At 45.1% G+C, this 24,395-nt stretch overlaps 2 protein-coding genes across 2 annotated transcripts in view; one reads left to right on the plus strand and one right to left on the minus strand.

Moving 5' to 3' along the window:
- T265_12004 (hypothetical protein) overlaps positions 1-21,046 on the minus strand; it is a gene marked incomplete at both ends in the record, with an annotated part of 21,526 nt that extends 480 nt beyond the window's left edge. Inside the window, 10 exons of the mRNA XM_009178882.1 lie at positions 851-1,262; positions 2,569-2,796; positions 4,897-5,104; positions 5,586-5,767; positions 15,040-15,158; positions 15,373-15,489; positions 16,369-16,691; positions 19,785-19,934; positions 20,069-20,109; positions 20,866-21,046. Coding sequence (XP_009177146.1) covers positions 851-1,262; positions 2,569-2,796; positions 4,897-5,104; positions 5,586-5,767; positions 15,040-15,158; positions 15,373-15,489; positions 16,369-16,691; positions 19,785-19,934; positions 20,069-20,109; positions 20,866-21,046 — 1,961 coding nt within the window. The remainder of the gene's footprint in view (positions 1-850; positions 1,263-2,568; positions 2,797-4,896; positions 5,105-5,585; positions 5,768-15,039; positions 15,159-15,372; positions 15,490-16,368; positions 16,692-19,784; positions 19,935-20,068; positions 20,110-20,865) is intronic.
- A 413-nt stretch (positions 21,047-21,459) lies between these two features.
- The window catches only part of T265_12005 (hypothetical protein), a gene marked incomplete at both ends in the record, with an annotated part of 23,070 nt that continues 20,134 nt past the window's right edge, over positions 21,460-24,395 (plus strand). Inside the window, 3 exons of the mRNA XM_009178883.1 lie at positions 21,460-21,615; positions 23,160-23,385; positions 23,628-24,122. Of these exons, the coding sequence (XP_009177147.1) occupies positions 21,460-21,615; positions 23,160-23,385; positions 23,628-24,122 (877 nt within the window). The remainder of the gene's footprint in view (positions 21,616-23,159; positions 23,386-23,627; positions 24,123-24,395) is intronic.

Genomic DNA, 24,395 nt, shown 5'->3' on the forward strand with positions numbered 1-24,395 from the left:
CCCCCCCAAACCCCCTTGGGAGCCATACAAAAAACGCAAACGGTATCGTGTGGACTGCCTGCCTTTTGGGAACTCAGCCACATCCTATCTGTCGTTCTCTAGGCTAAGACGGATCACAGAATTTCCCAGGTTCGTTATGCCACCATGCGAGGGCACGATGGTTAGTCAAAAAAGCAAATCACCCCTAAGCCGAAATTCACCATCGGCATCACTAGAGACGGCACAGCTGCGGTAAGGTACAAATTGACAAAACCCGAGTGAATTCTCTAACGAAGATCATCTACCCCAGCAACAACCGGACTATGGTTTCATCTGTTGTCAGGATTATCATGCAAACAGTTCAGTTGTATGGCTCACAGCTGACACGTTCTGTGAACCAATTCGATCAGAGCCACCGAATCAATTCCTTGCGTACGAAAGGTTTTCACGCTGAATACCCGTCTATCGTGAGAACGCGTCCATCCAAAACAATCCCGTGAAAATGCCCTTTACTATTCTACCACACAACACTGCATTCGCGACTATTCTTTTGCCATAATAACAAAATGATTCAAAGGCACTTGAATTTTGGCCTTTGACTCTGCGAGCCGTTGGATCTTCTTCTTCTTACAATCCAGTCCTTGAAATCATGAAAATCGCAAAAACGGGCATTAAGTCCAATTTGACGCCCAGCGGCTTTACACTAGCGTCTGATGGAAGATGGTTCGTATAATTTTGGGGCGACAGTGTTCAGGAAATCTTATACATAGAGATAATCCAAACGACACCAGATCCTTCCGAAATTGTGCTTCCTCGACAAGGGGTTTATCTCGTGGTGTCCCCATAAATGAGCTGGCTAAAAAAAACTCACCCACATACATAAAAATGAGCATTACACTCGTCCAAAAGGTGCCAAATCTCTCCAGCCGCCTCAAGCATCCGGTGTTGGACATACACTTTTGCTTCATTTGGGGAATCGCGCGAGAAGGCTAAATGCAGTTCAAGTAGGCCGGCGTTCCTAGCAGCCAGAAGCTCGTCAAAATACAAGAAATCTTCAGCCTCATGTCGGCAACCAAAGAAGAGCAGCATACGGGCCGATTTGAATCCTAAGTCCAGAAAAAGATCAAAGTTAGTTGGTGGAATCAAGGATTTATGTAGATAATTCCATCTGAAACTGTCTTGAATATCATGTCCAAGGGACGGGAAGCATTTAATGTTCAAAAACGGGACCTGGGTGATCTCAATTGGAATATATATTTCATGACCTCCCCTGCTAACGACATCTGCAAGAAACAGGAGAATCCAGCCGATATTTTAATATGGTAGAATGTCAGAGATGGCTGGAGGCTCATCCTCACCAGTCGCTATTGTTGACTCTTGTGGATCAACGGCAATCGGCGGGTGTTTTTCCCACTTGTTTAACTACTCATGAGTGGCGTTTCGCTTCGCGGTTCCTGTGCTGCCTGATCGAGGTGTGCAAGCCCTGTACTTACTAATGTCAAGATTTTGTCGCCTGTACATCTAAGCGTACAACTTCGTGTCTGTTGCGACGGAATGTTGGGTGACTCGGGGGTCGAACGCGGGTCCCTCGGATGGCGGACAAGCGCACTATCCACTGCGCCAACTCGACTACCCCTGCAGCCGTGTTTTTGTACCTAGGTATTGCATCTTCACAGCGCTTGTTGGGACTTTGTTTCACACGAGTCTAATCGCACATTTCGATTTTGATGCGTAGCACGCGCTACTTTGTCACGCTGTCAGCCAAAGACTGCAGGTAGTTTCCATTTCCTTTTAATTCGGAAATATCTCCAAACAAACTGACTGTCCTCCGCGCCGTCATTTCTTTATAGTGCGCACTTAAACGGCCCAAGTGCCCGTATCCAGAGCCCTGCTAACTTGCTGTCCCCTTTTCCTGCTCCTACCGATCGCGCCACTGTTGATCGTATGTCTCATGGCGTTTATTAACCCGACTGTTCATGAAACTAGTAGTCAATACACAAACTATTGTCCTCATCCGTCTGCTCCTAATCCCATATGTCATTTGATTACCGACTGTGTATAGTAAGACAGCTCTGAGCCACTCAGATCTTACAGCTATCATTGAACAGTATTCAGTTTGGCCTGCAAAGCAGCAGTCACTTTGAGGTAACTTTTAATACCATCGTAAGCGTAGCACTGAAAAGTTCAGTGGGTCGGGTAGAGCCCCCCTGTAAAACTGAAAGCGGACAAAAAGTGGTGGAAAACATTGGTCCGTTTCGAATGAACCGTAACACCGAACAGAAAAAAATGCTCCAAATGGCAAGTGGAATTCATCCCCTAACTGGAAGATGGATAAATAAGCACACAGACAGTATTGTTACACGATATATCACTATTCTGTAGATGATATTTAGAAAGTTAATAAGATTCTACTAATTATAGTTCCTCGGATTATGGATATCCATTACGACGTTAATCGGTAGCCTTAAAAATAGGCTAAGGACGATCCCCAAGTAAGATCTGCGACGGAGAAGGGAGAGCAGAGGGCAAGAAAACTTACAAGATCTACAAAAAATTTAAAAAAAGGAGCAACCAGAACCGAAAGCCTACCATTTATACGCGTCTGTTCAAGACGTTCACGGATGAAAGAACGAAACGGAGCCAGCCCAGCGCCGGCTGCAACCATGATCACAGAAATGTTGTGACTCCGAGGAAGATGGAAAGAACTGATCTCATGGTAGATTGGTAGGAAAATTGGAGATCCATTTGAGCGATCAGCAGATTTCCCAGGGACGAGGGCCTCCAGCCACTGTGTCGTCAAACCTTTGAAAGTTGATCCTACGAGAATCGGAAGGTGACATAACAAGGATGAGATAAAAGTGAGATAGAACAAGCTGGCTTCATTCAGTTGATTTGGAAGTCGAATCATATATTTTTCCGATAGTCGTTTACTGTTAACGAAATAAAACCAGTACGGTCCTAGAAACCGAGTTTTCCACAAGCAACAGTGGCCATAAATAGGCTATCAGACGAACGAAGGTCGATGTTTTCACAAAGGGAACTACTCACAAGGTTGCTGAAAACTTCGAAGAGAATTCACCAAGGTCATAATACAATGTTCTTGGTGATGATGCCCTTGTTGTAGACATCGTTTCTCTTTTATAGCGTCCTCAGGATGTGAAACCATAATGCAAGTAGCATGAGGAGGCTTGAAAACCCACAAATCTAAAATCGCAAACCACGCTCTGCGTAAACTGATACATCCCATCCTTCTCACCATACTGTTTTCTTGTCCTTTTGTTGAACTAGGCAAATGCAACAATGCGCGCATCCTAATCAGATAATGCCCCTTGCAAGTAAATCAAAGTAGAGTTCACTCTCAGGGATCAGAAGACAGTGGAGGTTTCATTTTCCTCACACGGGTGTTAGGTCCGAGACCATAACAGTCCTTGTGGACCGAATCATCTCTTACAATTGTTTTATTACTAGGACAACCTCTGATGCTAAGCAGCTGTCTGAAATAGCTGTATGCAACTGCAATGCGACATCCATGCGTACTGAAAATCGACGTCTTCCTAGCTAAGATACAAAAGTCAGGACAACTCAGGATATTTTTCCCTTCGTGCATGACGTACTGTTCGCAGGTATACACTGATTCCTCAAATGTCGCGAACTGTAAACCGTACTTTGAAGCACATCCGCTAGAAAGTCAGTATCCATAGCAATTCCACCTTGTTGGTGCTCCTTCTTGACATTGTTTCCTTTGGCAACCCTGATTCCCTAAACACAGCGTCATATGAATTGAAAGTGAATAATAACTACTGAAGCTCACTCTACAAACTTCATACAGCATAGGAAGCTTTTCGCTCAGTGGAACCGCCAAGGCCGTACTGTCGCCAGGGCCCACTGCATTGGGGCGAGATGGCCTAAGTGGTTAGAGCGCGAATCTACTGACCGGAAGGTCCCAGGTTCGAACCCGACCTCTGTCTCTGGACTTCCCCTGTCCAGACTTGGACAACCTGGCAGTATCCCTGCCCTCGTCCTTCCCTCTGGTGGCATGGCAGTTAGGCACCGGAAGGATGCTAAAGCTGAATGACTACATCGGGACGCGTAACAACACTTCCGATAAGGCTATTAGCACCGTGTATAACAGTCTGGGGAAAGGACACAACCAGTATGGTCTGTTTAAAGCAAAAAAAGTTGGGGCTTCAAAAATGCAAACCGCTCTCACAGGAGTGATGGGTAGTGATTGTACTTATTGCATTTTTGACACATTCTGGATGCGCATAGAACAAGGAAGCAGAAACAAGGGGCAAAATCCCTGATACTGTTGAATTCCATCTGGTTTAACCGGTTCAATAAGTGTTTCCGGTTGTCTCTGAATTCCTCAAAAAAACAGATTTTATTCTTTTGCCAACAATCGATATCGTCAGTTAACCTCGGAAGTCCACCAATCACATTGGCAATATTTCAGGAGTTTGTAGTCCTTTGACGAGCAATGCATGAACCTGGTAATCCCCATCGCATCCGCAAATTACCACTGTCACAAAATGCAACCAACCGAACGCCCTTGCTGGCTATAAATCGAGTTACATTCGAATCTCTTTGCCCGGCAGTTATCACATCCGCCGTTGAAATAGAAGACCGTTCACTTTAAAGAAAACTGGCCATTGATCAGTGATGTTTTTCTGCCTTGATGGCAAATCGGACAGGTGAGCTGACCGGCTACCAGTCTCCCCTCGGGTGTATTTTGAATAAGTCCTGCAACCTTGAAAATCGTCGCGATCGATTCCACAACATACGATAGCAAATAAGTAAATAACTGTTTTGGCTATCTGAACGATCGATTCCGCACTTGTAAGTAATATGTGAAGTGGTCCCGAATAAGTGCGGAGGAAATATGGTGATCAACCGTGACAAGAATATAAGTTGACATACCGTTCGGTGTCTGTTCGGCCACAATGGCAACAGTCAAATGTAGCCTGTTGGAATCCCGCAGAGGAGAGGATGAGATACTGTAGAACCTTGGTTTTATTCGAGGCAGTAACTCGAGCAGATAGTCCGCGGAGATCCGGACGGAAGGGAACTGCACAATAACATCAACAACATTCCTGCGCTCCTCCAGAACCCAACGAGAATAGTATTCCTGTGAGAAAATTAGGCGGAATTAGCTGGTTAGAAAATCAACTTGTCCCAGTTTTTAGGCTTTCCAGTACGATACGACAAGTCAGGGAAGTGGTAAAGTCATTCATATCAAATCATGTGAATGAATAAAACCGAACCATCATAACACTGCTGTTCAGTTAAACTTTGAATATCACAAAAATGTGATATTTCAGAAGACATTCCGTGTAGCAACCTCAGCTGAAGTGCTTTATACATATTGGACATTACTTGTCAAGAGAAGTCTAAGATTTTGATCCCGCTCGTGTACGATGTTAAACAAAAACACATAATCGATTGCAAGCCAAGTGACAAAAAGCAGTTCTCCGTTGGATATACGGTTAATAGTGGGACTGGCAAAGTCATTCAGGAAATAGCCAGTCAGTCTTAGAACTCGGGAGAGACAACAAAAGGTGAGAACAGGGGAGGGGACGCGAAATCTTTCAAAAATCCTGATTACCTACATTGCTTTCCGGCGTATTGCTGCCCAGGTAACGAAGCTGACGGGCATGTTCGGCGTCAGTGGCGTGAGCAGATAAGATAGTCAACAACTGCAAGCGTGGGGGACCGGATAAGTCAACGTAGTGAGTGAGTGCTGTCCGATAGGTGCACGGACAAGGAAACGGATGCATTCGCGGATTTCGTTCTACAAGGAGGATGGAAAATATGGACAGAAAGTAAGATACAGAAATGAAGCTGTTTCGAGGCAACACTTCATCAAAACCCACGGAAAAGCATCCACGTGTAATGAGATTGACTAACCCTAGCAGTGCCCGAGCCAAAAGTTGAGAAGCAAATAGTGGACGTGGATGCCCCATAGACATTGGCATACATGATTCCGATAGCAGATTACGTCTTTTCTGTAACAATAAAGGTTCAACTTTAAGAATAAATCACTATACTCGAACGCATGGATCTTCAAACTACAGCCAATAGACCGGAGACGACTCGCTGCCTCAAGGCGTTACAGCTAAAACCGTTTGTGTCCCACGAAACACAGAACCCGTTGAACAGAACTCGGCAGACTTTAAACGGACAATTATTGTGCATCAAAAAGAGACCCTCAATGGAGAATCAGCTGACTGATGGGCTAGGGAGACAATTGGGTCCTTGGCATTAGTTGTGACCATGTGCATTCCAAATGGTTTGTGTGGTAGGTCTAGGATACACACGTTTACACCACATTAGTTGGTTGCAGTTAGCTGCCCCTCGAGTAGGCAGGTAGGGCTCAGTCCTACCATTTGTGCTAATGAATAACAGGAAGTTGATACACCACCGTGAACATTTCAGTCGGACCGATCGATTCTTTCGTAATTCGACGAGCGGCACACGCACCGCAGTCAGTCGTCTGACGCATCTGATTACAGTGCAGAATGGGTCGTGCTCAAAAGGAGAGTTGGATATATACCGTTCTGCAACGAAACGGCAGGTGAATAGTGCTAAATACGCCCTGCCGATCCGTAGGTACTTGGTTTAACAATAATTTGTGTATCAAACCATAGTTTCCGTTTTTTTGCACCTGACAAAGTTTGGATCTTTGGTGTTGCCATTGGCTCAAAGACAGTTTTTTACACTTAAATTGACAGACAGAAAAAACATACGGCGTGTATCGAGCCTCCAAAGTAGAGTGGCGAAAATACCCACAAAGTTGAGAGTTGAGTAGTAGACATGTTTTGCAAACGTTCCTTTTTTCAAAGTGTACTGTCGAAATAGGCAAGAATTACTCTAAAAGCCAAGACATCCTTCTGGATTTCAGAAAGGTTTCACAAATGAATATGCGAAAACTACGCGTCATTATCCCATAAATGAAGAAAAACAAAAGAAATTAAACAAAACCACTGCAACAGAGTTTTTAAGCGTCTGTTCCAGTTGCACTCCGTCTTTGCTTAAGATGTAACGTTTTAAAATATTATTCCACGGCTACTTACACGGTTTCCGCACGCATGCGAAGCGGGTGTTGTTGGCACAAATCACTGATACCTAAAGCACAAACCAGCGACTAGGTAAGACTATACAGTCGCATATGAGGTATTTATCGTGCAGGTACAATTTGTATGGGACGAACCAACGACAGATTGCTTACTAGATTGTGGCAATAGCATCAGCGTTAAAATCCTAGCAGCGACAAAAAACCAGGATCTTTTCAGGAAAGGAGTCATTGAGTGGAAGCGTAACTTTCTAACGGATGCCAGCTCGACTAGGTAAGTCTTTTATCTACCGGCTGACCATGTTATGGCTTCAATATTGTGAAATATAAGATCTGAATTGGGGAGAGAGAGGAGAGAGACGTCCAAATGAATAAAGCGGAGTTCATTCAGGCGGAAGAGAGGGGATGAAAATACCGGTGATTTGAAGACGAAGGAAGCCATATCCACTCTTCAAATAAGCAAAAACACGGAGCCGAATTATTTGGGACTGCTGAATAATGTGAATGCCAATCAAGAATATAGCGGACGAGAAGGACGCAATCCTCAAAGTACATCAGAAAAAATCGAAATAACATCGGCACTGGCAGGAAAATACCTCTGAGACATCGGCTAACCCGTACAATGACTCTTGGAAATTTCACAGGGATCATTGTGTAGTTTATTTTAGGCGGTTAAGAGTGTAATAAAAAAGTATGAAGGCACGAAGATAATTCGGAAGTGGCACGGTATAGGGTTCGAAGGCGCTATATGAAGGATAATAGTGTATTAAATTTATTTATTGCCAAAGAAACCCTCAAGAGACATTTTTGAACCAATGAGTAAACACAACAGTTACTGGTAAGGAAGTGTGGACTTGAAAGAATGTCATGGACTGGAAAATCCATTCCACCCACGGAGTTTCATAATCTTCAACCAGAGTCGGTTAGTGCATTTTAATTAAGAAAGTTTCGTAATGAGAATTCCTTGTATCTTAAAACTTTTATGGTATTATGAAGGAGTTCAGTAAGGGTACCAACCATGTTGATCCACGGACCTTCTAACAACACGCTGCGTACATTTTGTGTACTAATGGTTGCAGCCAAATAAACCAATGGAGAAAACGTAATTTAGAAGAGAAAGCGTAATTTTATTGCGCTAACCGAGGAGCGGCTGCATTGGGAAATCTGTGAGGTTGATGTTGTTGTTTTCGAAGGGTACATCAATTTCAGGTGCGACATGGTGACTTATGAAAGTGAGAGACGTGTCGAGCGCTGGGATGAAGAACGAGCCCATGAACGATTAAGCAAACTGCTTGTCTGCAAAATTCGAGCAAAAGCTGTGACTATTATCTTTTTTGCCATGGGCTATTGGAGTCCGGATGACTTAAATATAAGTTAGGTCAAGGAGTTCCATCAGGTGACGCAATATTCACGATGCGCGGGTGAGTGCGCACGTAATATGACAAGTTGGCGAATATTGTTGCGCTTGCGGGAAATTTTCAAAGACGTTTTTAAATCCGCACACGAAGCCGTTATCTGGTCCTCGTGGTCGAGCCTAACTGCTACAACGACCCTTATGATATACTTCGTGAAAATCCTTGTCGGATACCACTGCTCGCAGGATGGCTTTTGGTAGCTCCGCATACGCTCCCGCACCCGTGAATTAAAACAGCACATGGTATTCATGAACTTTTGGGGCACACCCAGTTGCGCAAGCGTACTGCTCCGACTAAGTGTAGAGATGTGGTCCACACAGACCCTTCTTGACTGAAATCCAGCTTGTTGTTCCCTATTCTCGTCCTGGAACGCCTCAGTAAGATGACGTAAAGTCTTACAACGGTGCTAAAGAAAATTCCTGTGTTGCTGCCACAATCACTCCGAGCACCTTTTCCGACTAACTTTAGTTGGATGGGACGGTCTGTTGTGCCCAGAAAGGGATAAATAGGTCAGACAAGCACCGAACGAGGATCTACCTCCATTTCTGAATAGAACCAGTGGGATATCATCAGGACCAATAGATAAAAGAATTCACGTATTTCCGACGCCATCGAAGTATCCAGGTTCATTGACCAGAGCTGCGTTGCCCGTTGGGAATCCGGCTGAACGACTGCAGGTGACCAGTTGAACTGGTCTTGAAAATGTCCAGTCCAACGAACTAGGCACTCTTCTTTCTGAGAGCTAAGCGAGTCGCTGTTATCAGTGATCGATTCGGTCAGAGTATCAGCTGAAACAGCTTGCGCACACATACAAGGTTCCCTGCTTCTTCTACTTCCTCCGCTTTCTGGACCAACCAGGCTTCTCGATCTGCGTAGATCTCCTGACGTTTGACGGTTTATCGATTTGCACGGTACTACCAACAAGGATGAATACGGGTCCAAGATTTGAGCAATTTCAGTGTTGCTCGAGACTCAGTGCCTATGCTCCGTTGGTTAAACCATTTCACAAGGAGAGCGTTCAGCATCATGCAGAGTTTCCGACAGTACCTTCCAGCAAGAGCCAATGTCAGAAGACATCTTGTCCGAAAGGAACTTCAGCAGATGGTTCTAGTAGACTTGACCGAGAGCTTCTCCATTGCCAGGCGAGTTGGGCACAGTTTGCGCGCCCCCAGAAAGCGCAACGAGAAGCAGCAACGGACCAGCACGTGATCCGAACTCATTTAGGTATTCTGGAACGAGCGACAACCAGTAGCTGACCAAGGCCATCTAAAGCTAATAGTGATATGGTCTATCTGGGTTTGGGGGTGGGTCGCATGTATGGGGCACCATGTGGCTAAGCAGCTTCGGCTATTTCAGAAGTTCATACTGTAGAGATCGCTGTCGGTACATGAATGCAGCAGACGTTCACCGTTGTCCATGCGTCTCGATCCCAGTCCTAGAAGACCACCCAATTTAGCCTCAGCAGTGCTAAGTCTACTTGCAAATTCATATCCAAAGGAATAAGTGTACCATTAGCCCGCGCTTAGATGTTTAAAGAGTATCAAAGACTTTGTTTCAGAAGGTAGTTTTTAACTGGGAAACATTTTTTTTTCAAAACAAAAGATTCATCAGGCTAAGTAAGTAGGTCATCAAGTTGGCCAGGTTTTAAAGTATAAGGAGAACCAATCATTAAGATCTCTTCAAACTGTTTTTTGAGAGACTGTCTTTTTAGGATAGGCAGATACGATGAACGAAAAGCGATCAATGGCTCATTTAAGTGATACTATCACAAGTGTTGCCAAAATATCCACAGGGATGACTATCAAAGGACCTTCAACTGGGTGGCTTAAAACAACGGCAACCCCACCACAACCAACAGCAACGACCTCTGAACCAACAGAAGTGCGCGAATGGAAACGGGTGGAAACCGATGGGAGGTCAGTTCAACAATCGTAACTGGGTCTTGAATCCTCGTCGCAGGGTTCAACGTACATGCAAGAATGGTTTGCTGTCTGGCTTGTTAGAGATCGTGAGTGTTAAAGGCTGGCAGGTGAACTGAACCTGGGGGCTTGGAAAAGTATGTCAAAGTGACTATGGTAGTGGCGACCGAGTCAACCGTACAGTTTTCAGCTAAGAGCAGTTGGTGGTGGGGGATTTGTCAGGCCTTAAGAGTAGAGATGTCACTAGGAACGGGGTGGGGAGGACAGAACGAATAGGTGAAAGACGAAGAAGACGAGCATTAGCGGTAGCCTGTTTTCTCCTACCCACCCTGGTGTATGCAGCAAATAGGGTTATCCAGCTGACTGCAACACGTGACAACCGATATGGCATGAGATCACTTGCGCTTGTGCAGCCCATGGTTACGTATCTACTGAGGACCCTTAGGATGCTCAACCGGAGGCCTAACTGCAAGGCAGCGATGGTTGGCGGACCTCCACCCATTGACCAACATGGTACGAGGCTCTGAGTGCCACACGTACACTCCCTAGTACAGCTCAATTGGCTACGGAAGTACACCACGGTAAAACTCAGTGTCTTGGTGACGGAGGCAGAGTCTACTACGATATCCACAAACGAGCACAGAAAAGAATGTGTTGTGTTATCATTATTATGTATTATTATCATTGGATGTTCACTTGAATGCCTCCTCATCTCCGAAGGACCACATTCCTGACATCTGGATAGCCCATGGTTGCGTATCTACTGAGGACCCTTAAGATGCTCAACCGGAGGCCTAACTGCAAGGCAGCGATGGTTGGCGGACCTCCACCCATTGACCAACATGGTACGAGGCTCTGAGTGCCACACGTACACTCCCTAGTACAGCTCAATTGGCTACGGAAGTACACCACGGTAAAACTCAGTGTCTTGGTGACGGAGGCAGAGTCTACTACGATATCCACAAACGAGCACAGAAAAGAATGTGTTGTGTTATCATTATTATGTATTATTATCATTGGATGTTCACTTGAATGCCTCCTCATCTCCGAAGGACCACATTCCTGACATCTGGATACAAACTAAGCATTCTGCCATGATTCCGACCTCAGGCGCATGTTTATCACCTTACTTCACTATGACAGAATCCTAAACAACGATTAAAGTTAAGTTTTTCACTGTTCACCAACGTTGACTTGGAGTTCGAAAGCATCAGTCCGAACAAACATGATAATCATGAATTGTTTTTCATTCATCTCAGAAGCGATGGTTTTCTAATCTAGATATTTGGAAATCATACTGGTACACATTGCCCTGTCCGCGGCTGCTCAATACTTCTGTTGCTCTATCAGTAGATGAGAAACCAATCAATATTTAGACGGAATCAGTTGCTCTGTAGAATTTAACAGTAACACACTTAACCATCAATGAGTGATAAAAAAATGAAACGAACTTCACCACTATGTCCTTTATGTGGTCAATTTTCATCAAAAACTGTCATAACAGATATTCCATCTTCTCGGGAGGCTCAATTAAATTACACCGAACCTAATGACAGGGATAGTCTTATATAGAATAACCAGGCCATTTGTCCACGTTTTCTGCTGCAGGCCTATTTTTCTTACCAAGACAAGTGTTTTGCACGTTTCTGACACGTCGAAATGAGATCTTCGCTCCAATCTTTTTTAAGGCGAAAACACCGACATAGTGCAGTGGTTGTTTAGAGTGGGCCAGATATTGAAAAAAAGTATACAGGCATAAACCTTAGTTCGTTCAACACTACATGCTCGTCTCCTGCAGTTCAAAATTCATACTGGTCGTGAATACTGAAATCTTCACTGTTGGACTTTCATTAGTGCGGACCGAGAAATTTCATAACATGAGCTATGATTTGTCTGTTGTGCTGCCTCATCCATTGAATGACTTCAAATATACATTTTTAGATGACACTTTTCTCCCCTCACCCTCTTTCGGGGCATCAATCTCTATTAGCTTATATTTCGATCCACCTTGTATTTGGATTTCAGCTTGTTAGCCTCACAAAGCTAATCAATTATAAAGACGATTTTCTTCTCCGATCCACTATACCTTCTACACTTCATGAGCTTATGAGCTGTTATTCCCCTCCGATAAGCTCAGTTTATGTGATAACCGTACAAATTGGTAACGACCACGCTTTTTTCGGCGAACAAACAACGGCATTACAGCGATGAGCAGGTCGGTGAAACACGTTCATACAGGTTCATGTGCGACGGCTGGAAGACTCGAATTGCGCATGTAATGTCAGCGTACTGGCTTAGATCAACGAATGAGAATAGTGATAACTGAACAGAATAACACTGAACTTGGTTCAAGAACCGAAAAACTCTTACGGTCTGTCATGAAGATGCTACAAAACACGATCAGAATGCTCACAGTCAGTGCGTTCTCAGGAATGACCACAGTTTACAACCTAAGGTTACTCAAGTTTAGCAGATTGCTTTTGTAGGCACTTGCAGGCAACCTACTCACAGCCCCCAACTATAAAACTGGTGACCAACCTGAGGGGCCTCATGAGACTGGACTATTCGACACCCGATAGCAAACAGTAAAAGTCATACGGAACCGAAATTTGTGGATACATGAACCACTGGGAGCCCAAACGGGACCCAGAAAATCGCTTACGAGCAGGTTAACGATAACTCCACCGTTGAATCAACACCTACCCCTCTTAGTCCTAGACAACTGAAGTACGAGGCCGGCTCTTCTTCCTTTCCTGGTTTTACCCGCTCATTATACACAAGACTCAAGTCACAAGCAGTGGAAATAATTGCGGGCTCACATATCCAATTAATGGTTGTCGCCCTTAAACTGTGCTGGCCAAAGCGGTATGAAGGAAGATGCACGAAAGCTGTGGAAAACTCGTCCAAAAGACTTCTAATATTTCAGCTGACCAGTGACGACGGCTTAAAGAAACACCCACCTACATCACAAATGTGGCTGGTGTTCAGCGACTCTAAAAAATGGTTCAAAGCTAAATGAGACGGCCTCGAAAGACCGAATTTCGCGAGGCATTTACAAAAATGCTGGGTGTATTGTTGGGATGGGAATGACATCCAACCCTCAATTTCCATCTACTAGTCTGCTTACGTTTAAATTTGACATGAACCATGCTGCTGACATTCGACATTTCCTGTCTGAAATATCCGGATATTCGCTGAATGACTTGGTATTCGTGCGCCCGTTATGACCATAGTGCTTGACACTTGCTACTAATGCAATACATCAGTTTACAAGACTGACAGAATATCGATGTATACTGAAGATGGAACATACCAGTAATATCTATTTAAGACAGTTCAAAATACCAACCCCATATATAATCGGAAACTGAGTTAGAAATTACTGAGTTTGACTGTGCTTGTTCATTTGTGCTAGATATTCAAACAAAGTCCACGAAAATTCAGCAATACACTTGGGAATGTCGACCTCAGATTCTGTGCAAATGGGGTTTTCGCTATGAAGTCCAATGGCTTGCAACCGCTCTGTTCATGTTTTACGATAAACAACTCTGCTATTGGAGGGAATATTTGTAGCTCATGTAACGTAGATAGTCGCTGGTTTGTTCGCTGGGCTGGGCAACTTGAGTGCGAACCAACATCATTGCTAATCGAGGTGACACCATTAGTGCGTTGGGAGTGGAGAGGAGTGCAGTGTGGCGGTGCGTCAGTACGACCACTCACGTGCCTTAACAACGTACTGATGATTTCACCTCCACTAGTGGTGAAACGGTTGCGATCAAACTGCATAGCTCAGCGAACAAACCAACGATCAAAAAACAACTCTGCATTCACCGGGAAAACACTAAGATTTTGATCATTTCTCGTCCACTGTTGGTCCGCCATTGAAAGTCGGAGATGAGGTTGAAGTGCCCACAGGTGTCGCTGTATTCTTTACAGGTAACCACGCGTTCTCAAATCCCAGTTGTCACCGTAGATAGTTTTCTGTATGGCAAATGGCCCGATGTGACGATGCCTGAGGACACGAATGCCTTGGACAATTTATCAGGACGTGCAAAAGCAAAGGCCAGCAGGTTAGTGAGTAATTTTTCTTCCTCACCAGTTGATTTCTGCTCGAGTTGTGCGGGAAAATGGCATAAATGGTACACGAGTTGAAGCATGTGCCCTCTCCCTCCCTAGAAGAAGTTCTCCACAAAGAGCGCGATTTCCACCAGATATGCGAAGGTGCGTGCACTTCTTGGAGAGCAGTGTGTCGAATTTTCAATAACAGAATACATCCGACCTACTTCCAACGCCTCCTTGTGGAGCTGTGGGAATCGGTGTTTTCTGCATCCAAACTCTGCTAATGAGGGATGGCGTCCAGCAAATTATTCACGTGAACAGTGACGTCCAGAAACAGAAAGTAAATCTGAGAATGGCTTTGATACGACACTCAAGGTACTTCAACTATAACTAATGGGTTGTCGACAAATCCCGACTTTTCCACTATGCACAGACCATTTCCCTGACTAGAAAAGTTCTTAGTTAAGATGTGCAATTAACACTCTCGGACTCTGTGACAGGAAAGGGTTCCTTCAAAATCCAAACCACGGTGCACATATTCATCGTTATAACTGAAACACAAAGTGTATTGGGCTATCCTAACCAAGTCCCCACTTACCGTCAACACACTCCAGATTGACCACTCCGTTTAGATCGATATCCAGCAATTCACTGAACCTGAGAACCAAAGTATCTGGATTCCTCGGTAAAATGGCCACGTGGTCCCCGGGTTTGTAACTACAATGTATCGAATGGGTGAAATAAAACGAGAGAAAGCGTAGTTTTGAGCTTACGAACAACCGCTCCAGGGCGACTATCATCTGCGGAGGCTACCTGACATCTATTACCAAGTATTATCACGAGCATTTACAGGACCCGAATGATGATCCTGGTAGGCAGCAAGTACCAGAGAGAGAAGATTGAAAGATAACTGAAAAATGCGCGTGCTCACCGAAAATCACTGCCGGAAATATCCAATTCAATGTGCCGACAGGAACGCGTCCCACCGGTGTGTAGTTCTCGGTTGACTTGCACACGCGCCAAAAATGGGTTTTTCGCGTCAAACGGCCTGGAACAGATATAGATTGGCGAACGGTATCAGGTCGCGTCAAAACTGTGGTGCAAACACCATGAAATTACGATGAATTTCTATGACTAGCAATTGACTTTGGTTTCCAAGTCACAGACAACAATTGGAGGAAATCAAACTAACAAAATTTCATTAGTTTCAAAACGAACCGAAAGTCCGAAGAAACCATCTTAAACTGCCTCAAATTAAACGTGATTTGGTGCTAAGAGAGCCACGGAATTCACGACAAAACACAAATAGCCATCTTTCCGTAATTTCTTGGACGGAACTACTCACAAGATTGCTGAAAACTCTTCGAAAGCAACTTTGTGAGTAGTTTCCTTTAATAAAATATACTGCGATATCTCATACCAACTGGAGAATATCATAAACGAGAAAATTAGGCACAATTCGGTTGAGTCCCCTGTTAAAACCAGATTGGTGTGTATAGATGAGTGGATTTCGTAACTTTCTTCCCGCTGAGACAGCTCTAAAATGGTCCTGTTACAGTTTCATAACTCCACAAAACATTTTGACGAAAAACTTTACAACATGCGTCGTTTGAACCATATACAAATTAAACTGGTGACCCTATATTTGAATAGATCCGGAAGTTAGTGCTTCCGTTTGTCGGCGAAATAAGTTCAGATAAGAAATGATACTCAGCACTACAGCGTGGGATGTAATGCACTTGGAAGCGTATCTGAAAAATTATATTGCTATATATTCGTTTGATAGAAATGGTTGTCCCGCCTAGCTGGGAAAAGCAAACAAACCGCTTGAAAGAGAATGGCCACCACTAAGGCGACTCCGCCAAGAATAATTATATCAGAAAAAAAGAAAAGGGAAATAAACTGAACCTAAAGACCGTCAACCAACTTTGTCTGTCGTTCATAAGACCCTAGCGAGTAGGGTTCCCCAGTGAATAGTTTCGCGTATTTCGATTGTAGAGGAGCCGGCTTGTAGACCCGTCTCATACGATTGGTAAATGTCTGAAGCTTCTCATCGGAAACCAGGTAATTCTGTGTGATCGCTTCCAGCAGACAGGCTTGCCAAGTCAGAAAAGTGCCCTCCATATTGTTCAGTTCATCACCCAAGCCTACTTCAATCAAACGTATCCCACCAAGGCGGCGCAGAAGTCGGTCAACCAGAGTGGCACAAGCATTGAATTGTTCATAAGCACTATTTCCTAGACCAAACACCTAGTAATAAACAATACGGAAAATGGAAGAAAAAGGTGGCGCTGCAGGTATATCATGCAAGAAGAGTGTCAATAACAATGAATATACCAGAATGTTTGTGAACACCCAAGGAGATCCCAAATAAATCAGCCCTTCTATCGTCCCATTAGATTACCACCTGATGAAACCACCGGTGTGAGGGCTTCACCAATCAAAACAATACGAAAGAGAGCGTAGCTTCGAACGTCCGCACGTTGATCAGTTATTCAACTATGAACCGTGCTCTAGTGGTTTAAGTGAGGATTCCTTACTAAAGAAAAAGGATAACTAGGGTAAGCTACTGGTTTGTCCGCCAACAACTAAGTAGTTTTATTCTCCAGTGATAAGGGGCACCGGGCAGGGACGGTCACGAACTACGGGTAATTGCGTGCGACATGTATCCCAAAAATGGAGATTATCTACTGGTATTTCTGAAACCAGTAAACAACTAAACGAGTATTTCTTCAGATATTTATCTGTGGTATCCAGCTCAGTGAAACCCGCTTAGGATGAAAGCTAGAAGCACCCTTCGACAGCCCACAACCGGTTTCGCCTTTCTTGGGGCTCATCAGGAAGGCACAGTCCTCGAGTTTCCCTCAACTTCATGTTCCACTTGAGCCCAAATTGCACGAAGACCATGTGTGAAAATTCGAATAACCCAAAAGGTATGGTAATAGCAGTTCTATGAATGTCGACAGAGTGTACAGGGATGTGATGACAAGCGCGGAGAATGTCAATATGGGGAAAAGAGTGCATCCGTGCGACGACGAAGAAAAATCATGAAGTTGTGGAATGGAGTGACGGTCAGGTATGGTGAGAATGTTAAGTGCTCGGTAGCCAGTGCAAGGATGCCAATCTGAGGACGTTTACTTATATATCATATATATCATCATAATTCCACAAGCTTTGAGGTCTGGTGATACCTAGTTGAAGCGTATGCTGAAATTTGTCCTTGGTTATCTGTAAGCTCTCTGAGGCGAAAGGAAGGTGAGTGTGTTAAAACAGATGGGCCACAAGTATGAATGTAGTGAAAGACTGAACGTTTTGGGTTCAGCTGGTGAAATCTGGGTTTGGTTTAATCAGGGAATTGATTGAGCAATGCGTCATAGGGCGAATCGCCAGTTCTAGAAATTGACGGTAAAGTAATAGATCGTCCTCTAACAGACAGTTGAGTGCTGGTATCGATTAGACGTTGTCATCCCAGATCTACTAAAATGTTGGTGTACATCTACGATGACGAAAATCCATGTAAACTCACGGCGTAACCCAAGGTTAACTCGAAATAGCAAAAACGAAAGATTCAGTCGAGTCTCTCATGAAAACGAAATTGATTTGCAAATTAGTGTATTTCTCGTCCCCACGAATCCCTTTCAAAAGAATACAGATCGATACACTACTTATTCATGAATCAATAGCGTCACCAATTTGCATGTGAACTATCGCATTCTCATAAGGAGGGCAAGGGAGTCCTTCAGGTCATAGCAGAACTTATGGTCAGTGGTGAAAAACAAATTTGGGCAAAAGTAAACAGGTTGGTGATGATTCCTATATGAGACTACCGACAATCGCTCAGAAACGGTGTGACGACCCAAAATGGCTAGGAGACGTTGACAAACAAGCCATCTATATTGTTTGCCGAACTAAACAATGTTGACGAATCCTAGCAGAAGACTGACTTGTACGAACAATGCACGATGTCACGCACAGAAAATTGGATGGACGTACATGAAGGCTGTAGATCACGAAATACTGTCTTTTAGACGTACGCTCAGAATAAGTTGTGACTACGGGATCATGCGCAAATGCGCATTTGCACAAGTCGCTTAAATACTTTTTCATAGCCTCCCTAACATCACTTAGGCTAGGTAATCCCATCTGGAGGACAAAGTAATCAATCAATTCAATCAATTTATCAGCTATAGACCGTGTGCCATAGGCACATTGGTTCCAGCCGCTACAGTTTCGATCACCAGGAAATGGGAAAGTGGAATAAAACACCAAGCCTTGGAGGCGAAGGCATGTTCAGTTTGTCCAGAAATTGGGGAGCTACGCTTTGAAGACGATAGCTTTGCCACCTACCCCCACGGAGAGACACTGGCTCACGCGTTACCGACTACAGTTTTCTGTTCAAAACGGAATAACTCACAACTCCTCGCGAAAATATCCTCGAGTGATTTTAACCCAGACTGCGGTATACCATTCGAGAAACTCCTTGTTCCTCCATTGGCCAACCACCTTAGGGTATTTTTTGTTTGACCTAGGGATAAAAAATCTTGAAAGAGATATATTTTCCGGCACTGGTTTGTTTTCTGTGAATTATCCTCTGGAATGGTTAGTCTATTCATCTGACCATTTCAACGTCTACAACGTCTACGACGCAGTTGTGGCTTTCTGAATTTAGAGGGGACTTGTTTTACCATGTTACCTACATGTTGCCTACCATGTTGCGCCATACTATACACGCTTGGATCACTGTTGGGAAAGCGCAATTCAGTTGAGGTTACTTGCGAGAGCACGTTTCCTGCGCCGACATGGCTGAATCATGGAGTCACTTATTGAATAATGTTCCTTTCGTTCACTCTTCGACATTTTGTCGCTCTACTTTCATGTTTCTGTGTCTGGGGACTGTGGCGACCGAAACCACTGCAATCATTCTCACAGTTCATGGTTGTCCAAAAGAACAGACAATGGGTGTCAAGCCGATGAGGAACAACTATTTTCCTAGTGTTGTCACTAATCCAATGCTAAAACAGTCGTACCACATTAGGGCTCAGCTATACCATACCAACTATGAACAAGCATAGGCATTTGAAATACGTAACGCCCACCCTCCAAATGCAGCTCACCGGAAGGCCAATAAAGCTAATCCGTTATTCATTCCACCACGGTTTCAGCACTCATTCACATCAACAATATGATACTATTTCGAAGACCAAGCAAAAAATCGTAGAACGACCATCTTGGTTGCCGGAGATACTGAGAAAAGAAGGCAACCGTGCGAGTCAGATACTTCCGTTCTAACTGAAACAGGACTCTATGGACATGTTGCGTAGAAACCAATAGGGAATGACTCACTGCGAAATGCAACCCAGTGATTTTAGTCGTCCTTTGTCTTAAGTGCTCTACAAACTCACGGGCGTCATCTGTCGGTTCACCGTAGCCGTGTGTTGCCAAAATGAAAATGGCCAACGAGTTGGGTGTAACAGCCAGTTTGCTCAATTCTGCCTGGAAAAGAAATGGAAAACTTATTTTTGGAGATAGCAGAAACTAAACTGCCGTGCAATACCATCCAATTTTGTAAGCATGACAAGTTCACGCATACAATTAGGTAAAACTCACGATAACGTGTCGGTACTAACCATATCACAAGCCGCAATGTTAAGTAACAAGGGGCAAAGCCCTTGATAGAAAAAGAAGGAATGTAAGCCAATGGCAAGGTGCTCAGCAGTTCCAGTCTGCGATCCGTAGAACAAAAATAGGCGGGTATTCTACTTACATAAAATCACTCACAAGTAGCACAACATACATGCTGAATCGTCTCCTCCATGAGTGTTTTCATACTAGAGGTTCCCAGTCGTGTAGCTCTATAATTTTTTATAAAGATTAGACCATAAGAACTTACTCCGGAGATCTTCGCGCCGACATAACTAGAGCAGCCCGTCTGAACCGAACGTATAAAAACAATAGGACCGCGAGAAAGCAGCAAACAAGGTCCACTAAGCTCAAATTAACCATCGGTACGGAAAATGTCTCCATCGTATAGGGAAGGGTGCGAACTGGAGATGAAGAAATGGGGACAAAGTAGTGGGGGAGTATGAATAGAGGACGAGGCACACGACCTGATAGACCATCCAATCTACTACCGTACCTTTGATACGAAAGCAAGGCTAGCACTTTAATGACGTTGTGGCTGGTACAGTGCAGTTTAGGAACAGGCCCATTAGCCAAAAAATTATAGTCAACAATAGATAATCATAAAATAATCGTCCAACTGTAAATCATCATCATGGACAGCATAACATCAGTGTTCGACACTGATGCTTCGCTGCCATACAACCATGATTTATTCGAAAGCCTTATTGTGAAGGAAAGAATAAAGGTGGACAGGTAAGTGGCTTAGTACTAACTTACCACAATCATTCCGAGGTGCCCACACCTTCATACACTTGTTCAGGCAATCTGGACAGAGACTGAAAACGAGAATACCACTGATATTGATTAGCAGCCATATCTCGCAGCGCATCCAACCAGTCGCAGTGGGGATCTCGCGGTCCCCATCCTGATAGGCGAGTAGCACCGACAGCATCCAAACGTTTCGTAATCTCCTTCATGCCCATCTGCTAGGTCAATGATTGGCCACCTATCTGCTTCCGCCACTCTGAATTGGGCATGGAAAACAGCACTCTCTTCGGCAAACGATGGTTCAGCATATGCAATACATGACCTAATCAACGCAGATTCTCGTGCTGGACACATTCTTCAATGGAAGTTCCTATTGCACAACAGAAAACTCGCCTTCTAAATGCCTCATTACGTGTCCTCCGACACCAACCTACACGAGCCATGGTCCTGAGACAACGGCTGTCGAATATCTGAAGTCGTCTCAGTTCTGCTGCTCGAATAGGCCAAGTTTCACATGCATACAACAAAACAGCCCGTACTGTAGCTTGATGCACACATCCCTTGAGATTCGCGATGCACTACTCTGATGCCATAGGTGCCTCAAACGCGACCCGGGCCTTGCAGATTCATGCGGGGATACACTACTCTGATGCCATGTGCCTCAAACTCGACCCGGACCTGGCAGATTCATGCATTGACCTCATCTGTTACACTACAATCAGAACTAATACAGCTTCCAAAGTACGTAAAGCGTTCCACAACTTCGAATGCCTCTCCCTGGATTGTAAGTGGTGCGCTCAGTGACTGAATGTCCACGAGCAGGACTTTATACTTTGTGGCTGCAAAGTGCATACCAAAGGACGGGATGACCTTGGTCAGATCATCAAAAAACACGTGCGCCTTCCCCTCCTCTTCGAAGACGTGAACAATGTCGTCTGCATATTCCAAATCGACAAGGTTTTCGCCAGAGCACATTTGAACACCGAGGTTTTGAAGACATGACGAACACCGCTTTATGTACGGAGGCTCCTAGAGAGCTTCTCGAATGCACTAACATGTCTGGAAGTCTAAGAATACAAAGAACGTATTATGTTCATAAACTTCCGCGGTATTCCTTACGGGCAAGCGTATCAGGGAGAACAGACCTGTCAACCCGGTCGAATGCGCCTTGGCCCCGACTCAAAGCTGTCATCTTGCCGTGGTTGTCGGGCTTCTGTGCAGCAATGAACCTGCGAATCATACTGGCTGGAACTCAGTTTCTAAAGGTTCATCAAAGACAGAAAGGCCAACGGGGAGCAGTCCGATGAATAACCGCGAGTCTCCGTACTGCGAGTAATCGTATTACGAAGCGGTCTGGAGGTAAAGTCGTACTGTCAACGGGAATGTGAAGGCAGTAAGGTGTATCCCTCAGACGCCCAGCATGTTCATATGCATGGAAGAAGCGATGCTGCCTTTCCCCGAGGAAGGACGGGTTGGAAAAGGTCGGCCCCGAAAACCGCATACTCCAATCGCCCAACGGTTGACCGTGACGCCTGGCGCATTATTCAATACGGTCGAAATACTTTTAAAACAAAAGATCCCGGTGCTGCTCAAAAAGTACATGCTGTGCGCAGCCGCATCAGGAGTGAGACAGTAATGCCCTACTCCCTGCGCCCTCGGGCCAGACCGGCCCGATGCAGCCAAATGGGTCAGACTATTGAGTATTGGCTTCGGAAAAACCCTAACAACCAGACTTTTGAGTTAGAGGTCAGGGGCAGGGTCCCCGAACAAGACCCACATCGTCCCACTGCCTTGTGGGTCAGACTTTTGAGTCGAACGCTCAAGGTGGGGTACCTCAACTAAACCCCCTTCTTCGGCCTGGGCCACCAGAAAGTATCATTTGCCCTTGCAGTTCTTCGACCACCGACCTTCCCCCTCATTCCATTCCAACCCATCGCACAGTGCAGTGGAATCAATCCATTTGTCAGTCCCCTAGCCACTGTTGAATGTCGCAACTATAGCCTAGAAAAATAAACCAAAATAACCACCTACTAGCCACAAAAGATCTGATCCGCGTTGCAGCCTTCAATGGGCAACAGGCATCCCTTGATGAAGCCTTACTTTCCCTCCTTCTATGTTGTGTCTCCCGAACATACGTACAAGACCCCACTTCGGTCGTGCTCCTCAAGCCGGTTGGAACGAGCCCAGATGTTCCACATTTCACTCTTCGGGCACCCGGTGATCCTGACGACATGGCTCGTGGTATCTACGGTGTGCGAGTTGCACTCAGCTCCAAGGCTGAAAGCGCCTTGCTAGACTGAATTCCAGTAAACAGTTGCCTTTTCACAGTTCGGTTCACCGGCTCAAGTAATATTAACGCAGTTAGATGCAGTAAACGGTGTGTTTGTTGTATCACCACACGCCCCAACAGATAGCAGTTCTGAGACTGAGAAGGACGAGTTTTATCAAGATCTGTCACGAATGCTTCGGTCGGCAAGGACGGATATGGTAATCTTGGTGGGTGATATGAATGCCCAAGTTGGACGACTAAGTTTGGACGAAGCACAGTTAAGTGGTAGGTTTGGAGTCGATGATGGAGAGCGGTTTCTTCAATTGTGTGCAGATCACCGTCTGTTCCTGGCCAGTACGAACTTCCAGCACAAACGCTCACAATGAGTTACTTGGAGGCCACTTACCACAAGACAGTCATGGACTCATTCGGACCGTTTGGCAGTCAGTTACCGATAGAGAGCCTCAGTTAAGGATTGTCATTCCTTCTGGGGTACTCAACTTGACTCTGATTATGCCATTGTGCAGGCCCGCTTAGCGCTTCGCTTTCCGCCAGCGCGCTTCGCTTTCTGTCAGCACTACGCGTGCCGAAGGAGAGCAGCTCCGTTCATCGACTTCGACAAGCTCCAGTAGCTGAAGAGTATCGAGCTGATCTGGCTAGGAAGCTACTGGAAACACACAGTCATGTGGACAACGAAGATGGCTTGGAGGATGAACGGAGGCGAGTTAGAGAAGCAATGCTGTCAGCTTTCAGAACTGCTGGTCTAGCCCATCTGACTCGACTCAATGAACACTGGATATCTTTGAGATCAGCAGGTCTTATTACCGCCAGAAAGGCCATACCAGAAACTAGCGACTATGATGGCGCACGCAGATCCCTCAAACACCGGATAAGTAGGAGCTTCAACAGTGACAGGGAACGCTGGTGGATTTCGAAGACACAGGAGATGCAGAAGGCTTTCGCTGCAGGCAACAGCCGCGCCCTGTTTCAACTGATCCGACCAACGGGTCAAAATAAGGCAGGTATCAGTGAGACAATATGCGAAAAAGATGGAACAGCAATTCACTCCTTCAATCGCCGTCTTGGGTGGTAAACTGAGCACTTTAAAGAACAGTTCACCTGGTCCCCTTAAACACAACCGCTGGAAGAACCAAGCGGGCCCGAATGGAACATTGGCATAACCCCCCCCCCCATCAGCAACCGAAATCCATCGTGAGATTTCAATCCTGAGGCGCGACAGGGCACCTGGCCCGGATGGTCTACACCCCGCGCTCTTCAAAGGTGGCGAGGTCCTG

Source organism: Opisthorchis viverrini, assembly GCF_000715545.1.
Source record: "Opisthorchis viverrini unplaced genomic scaffold opera_v5_697, whole genome shotgun sequence".
Lineage (NCBI taxonomy): Eukaryota > Metazoa > Platyhelminthes > Trematoda > Opisthorchiida > Opisthorchiidae > Opisthorchis > Opisthorchis viverrini.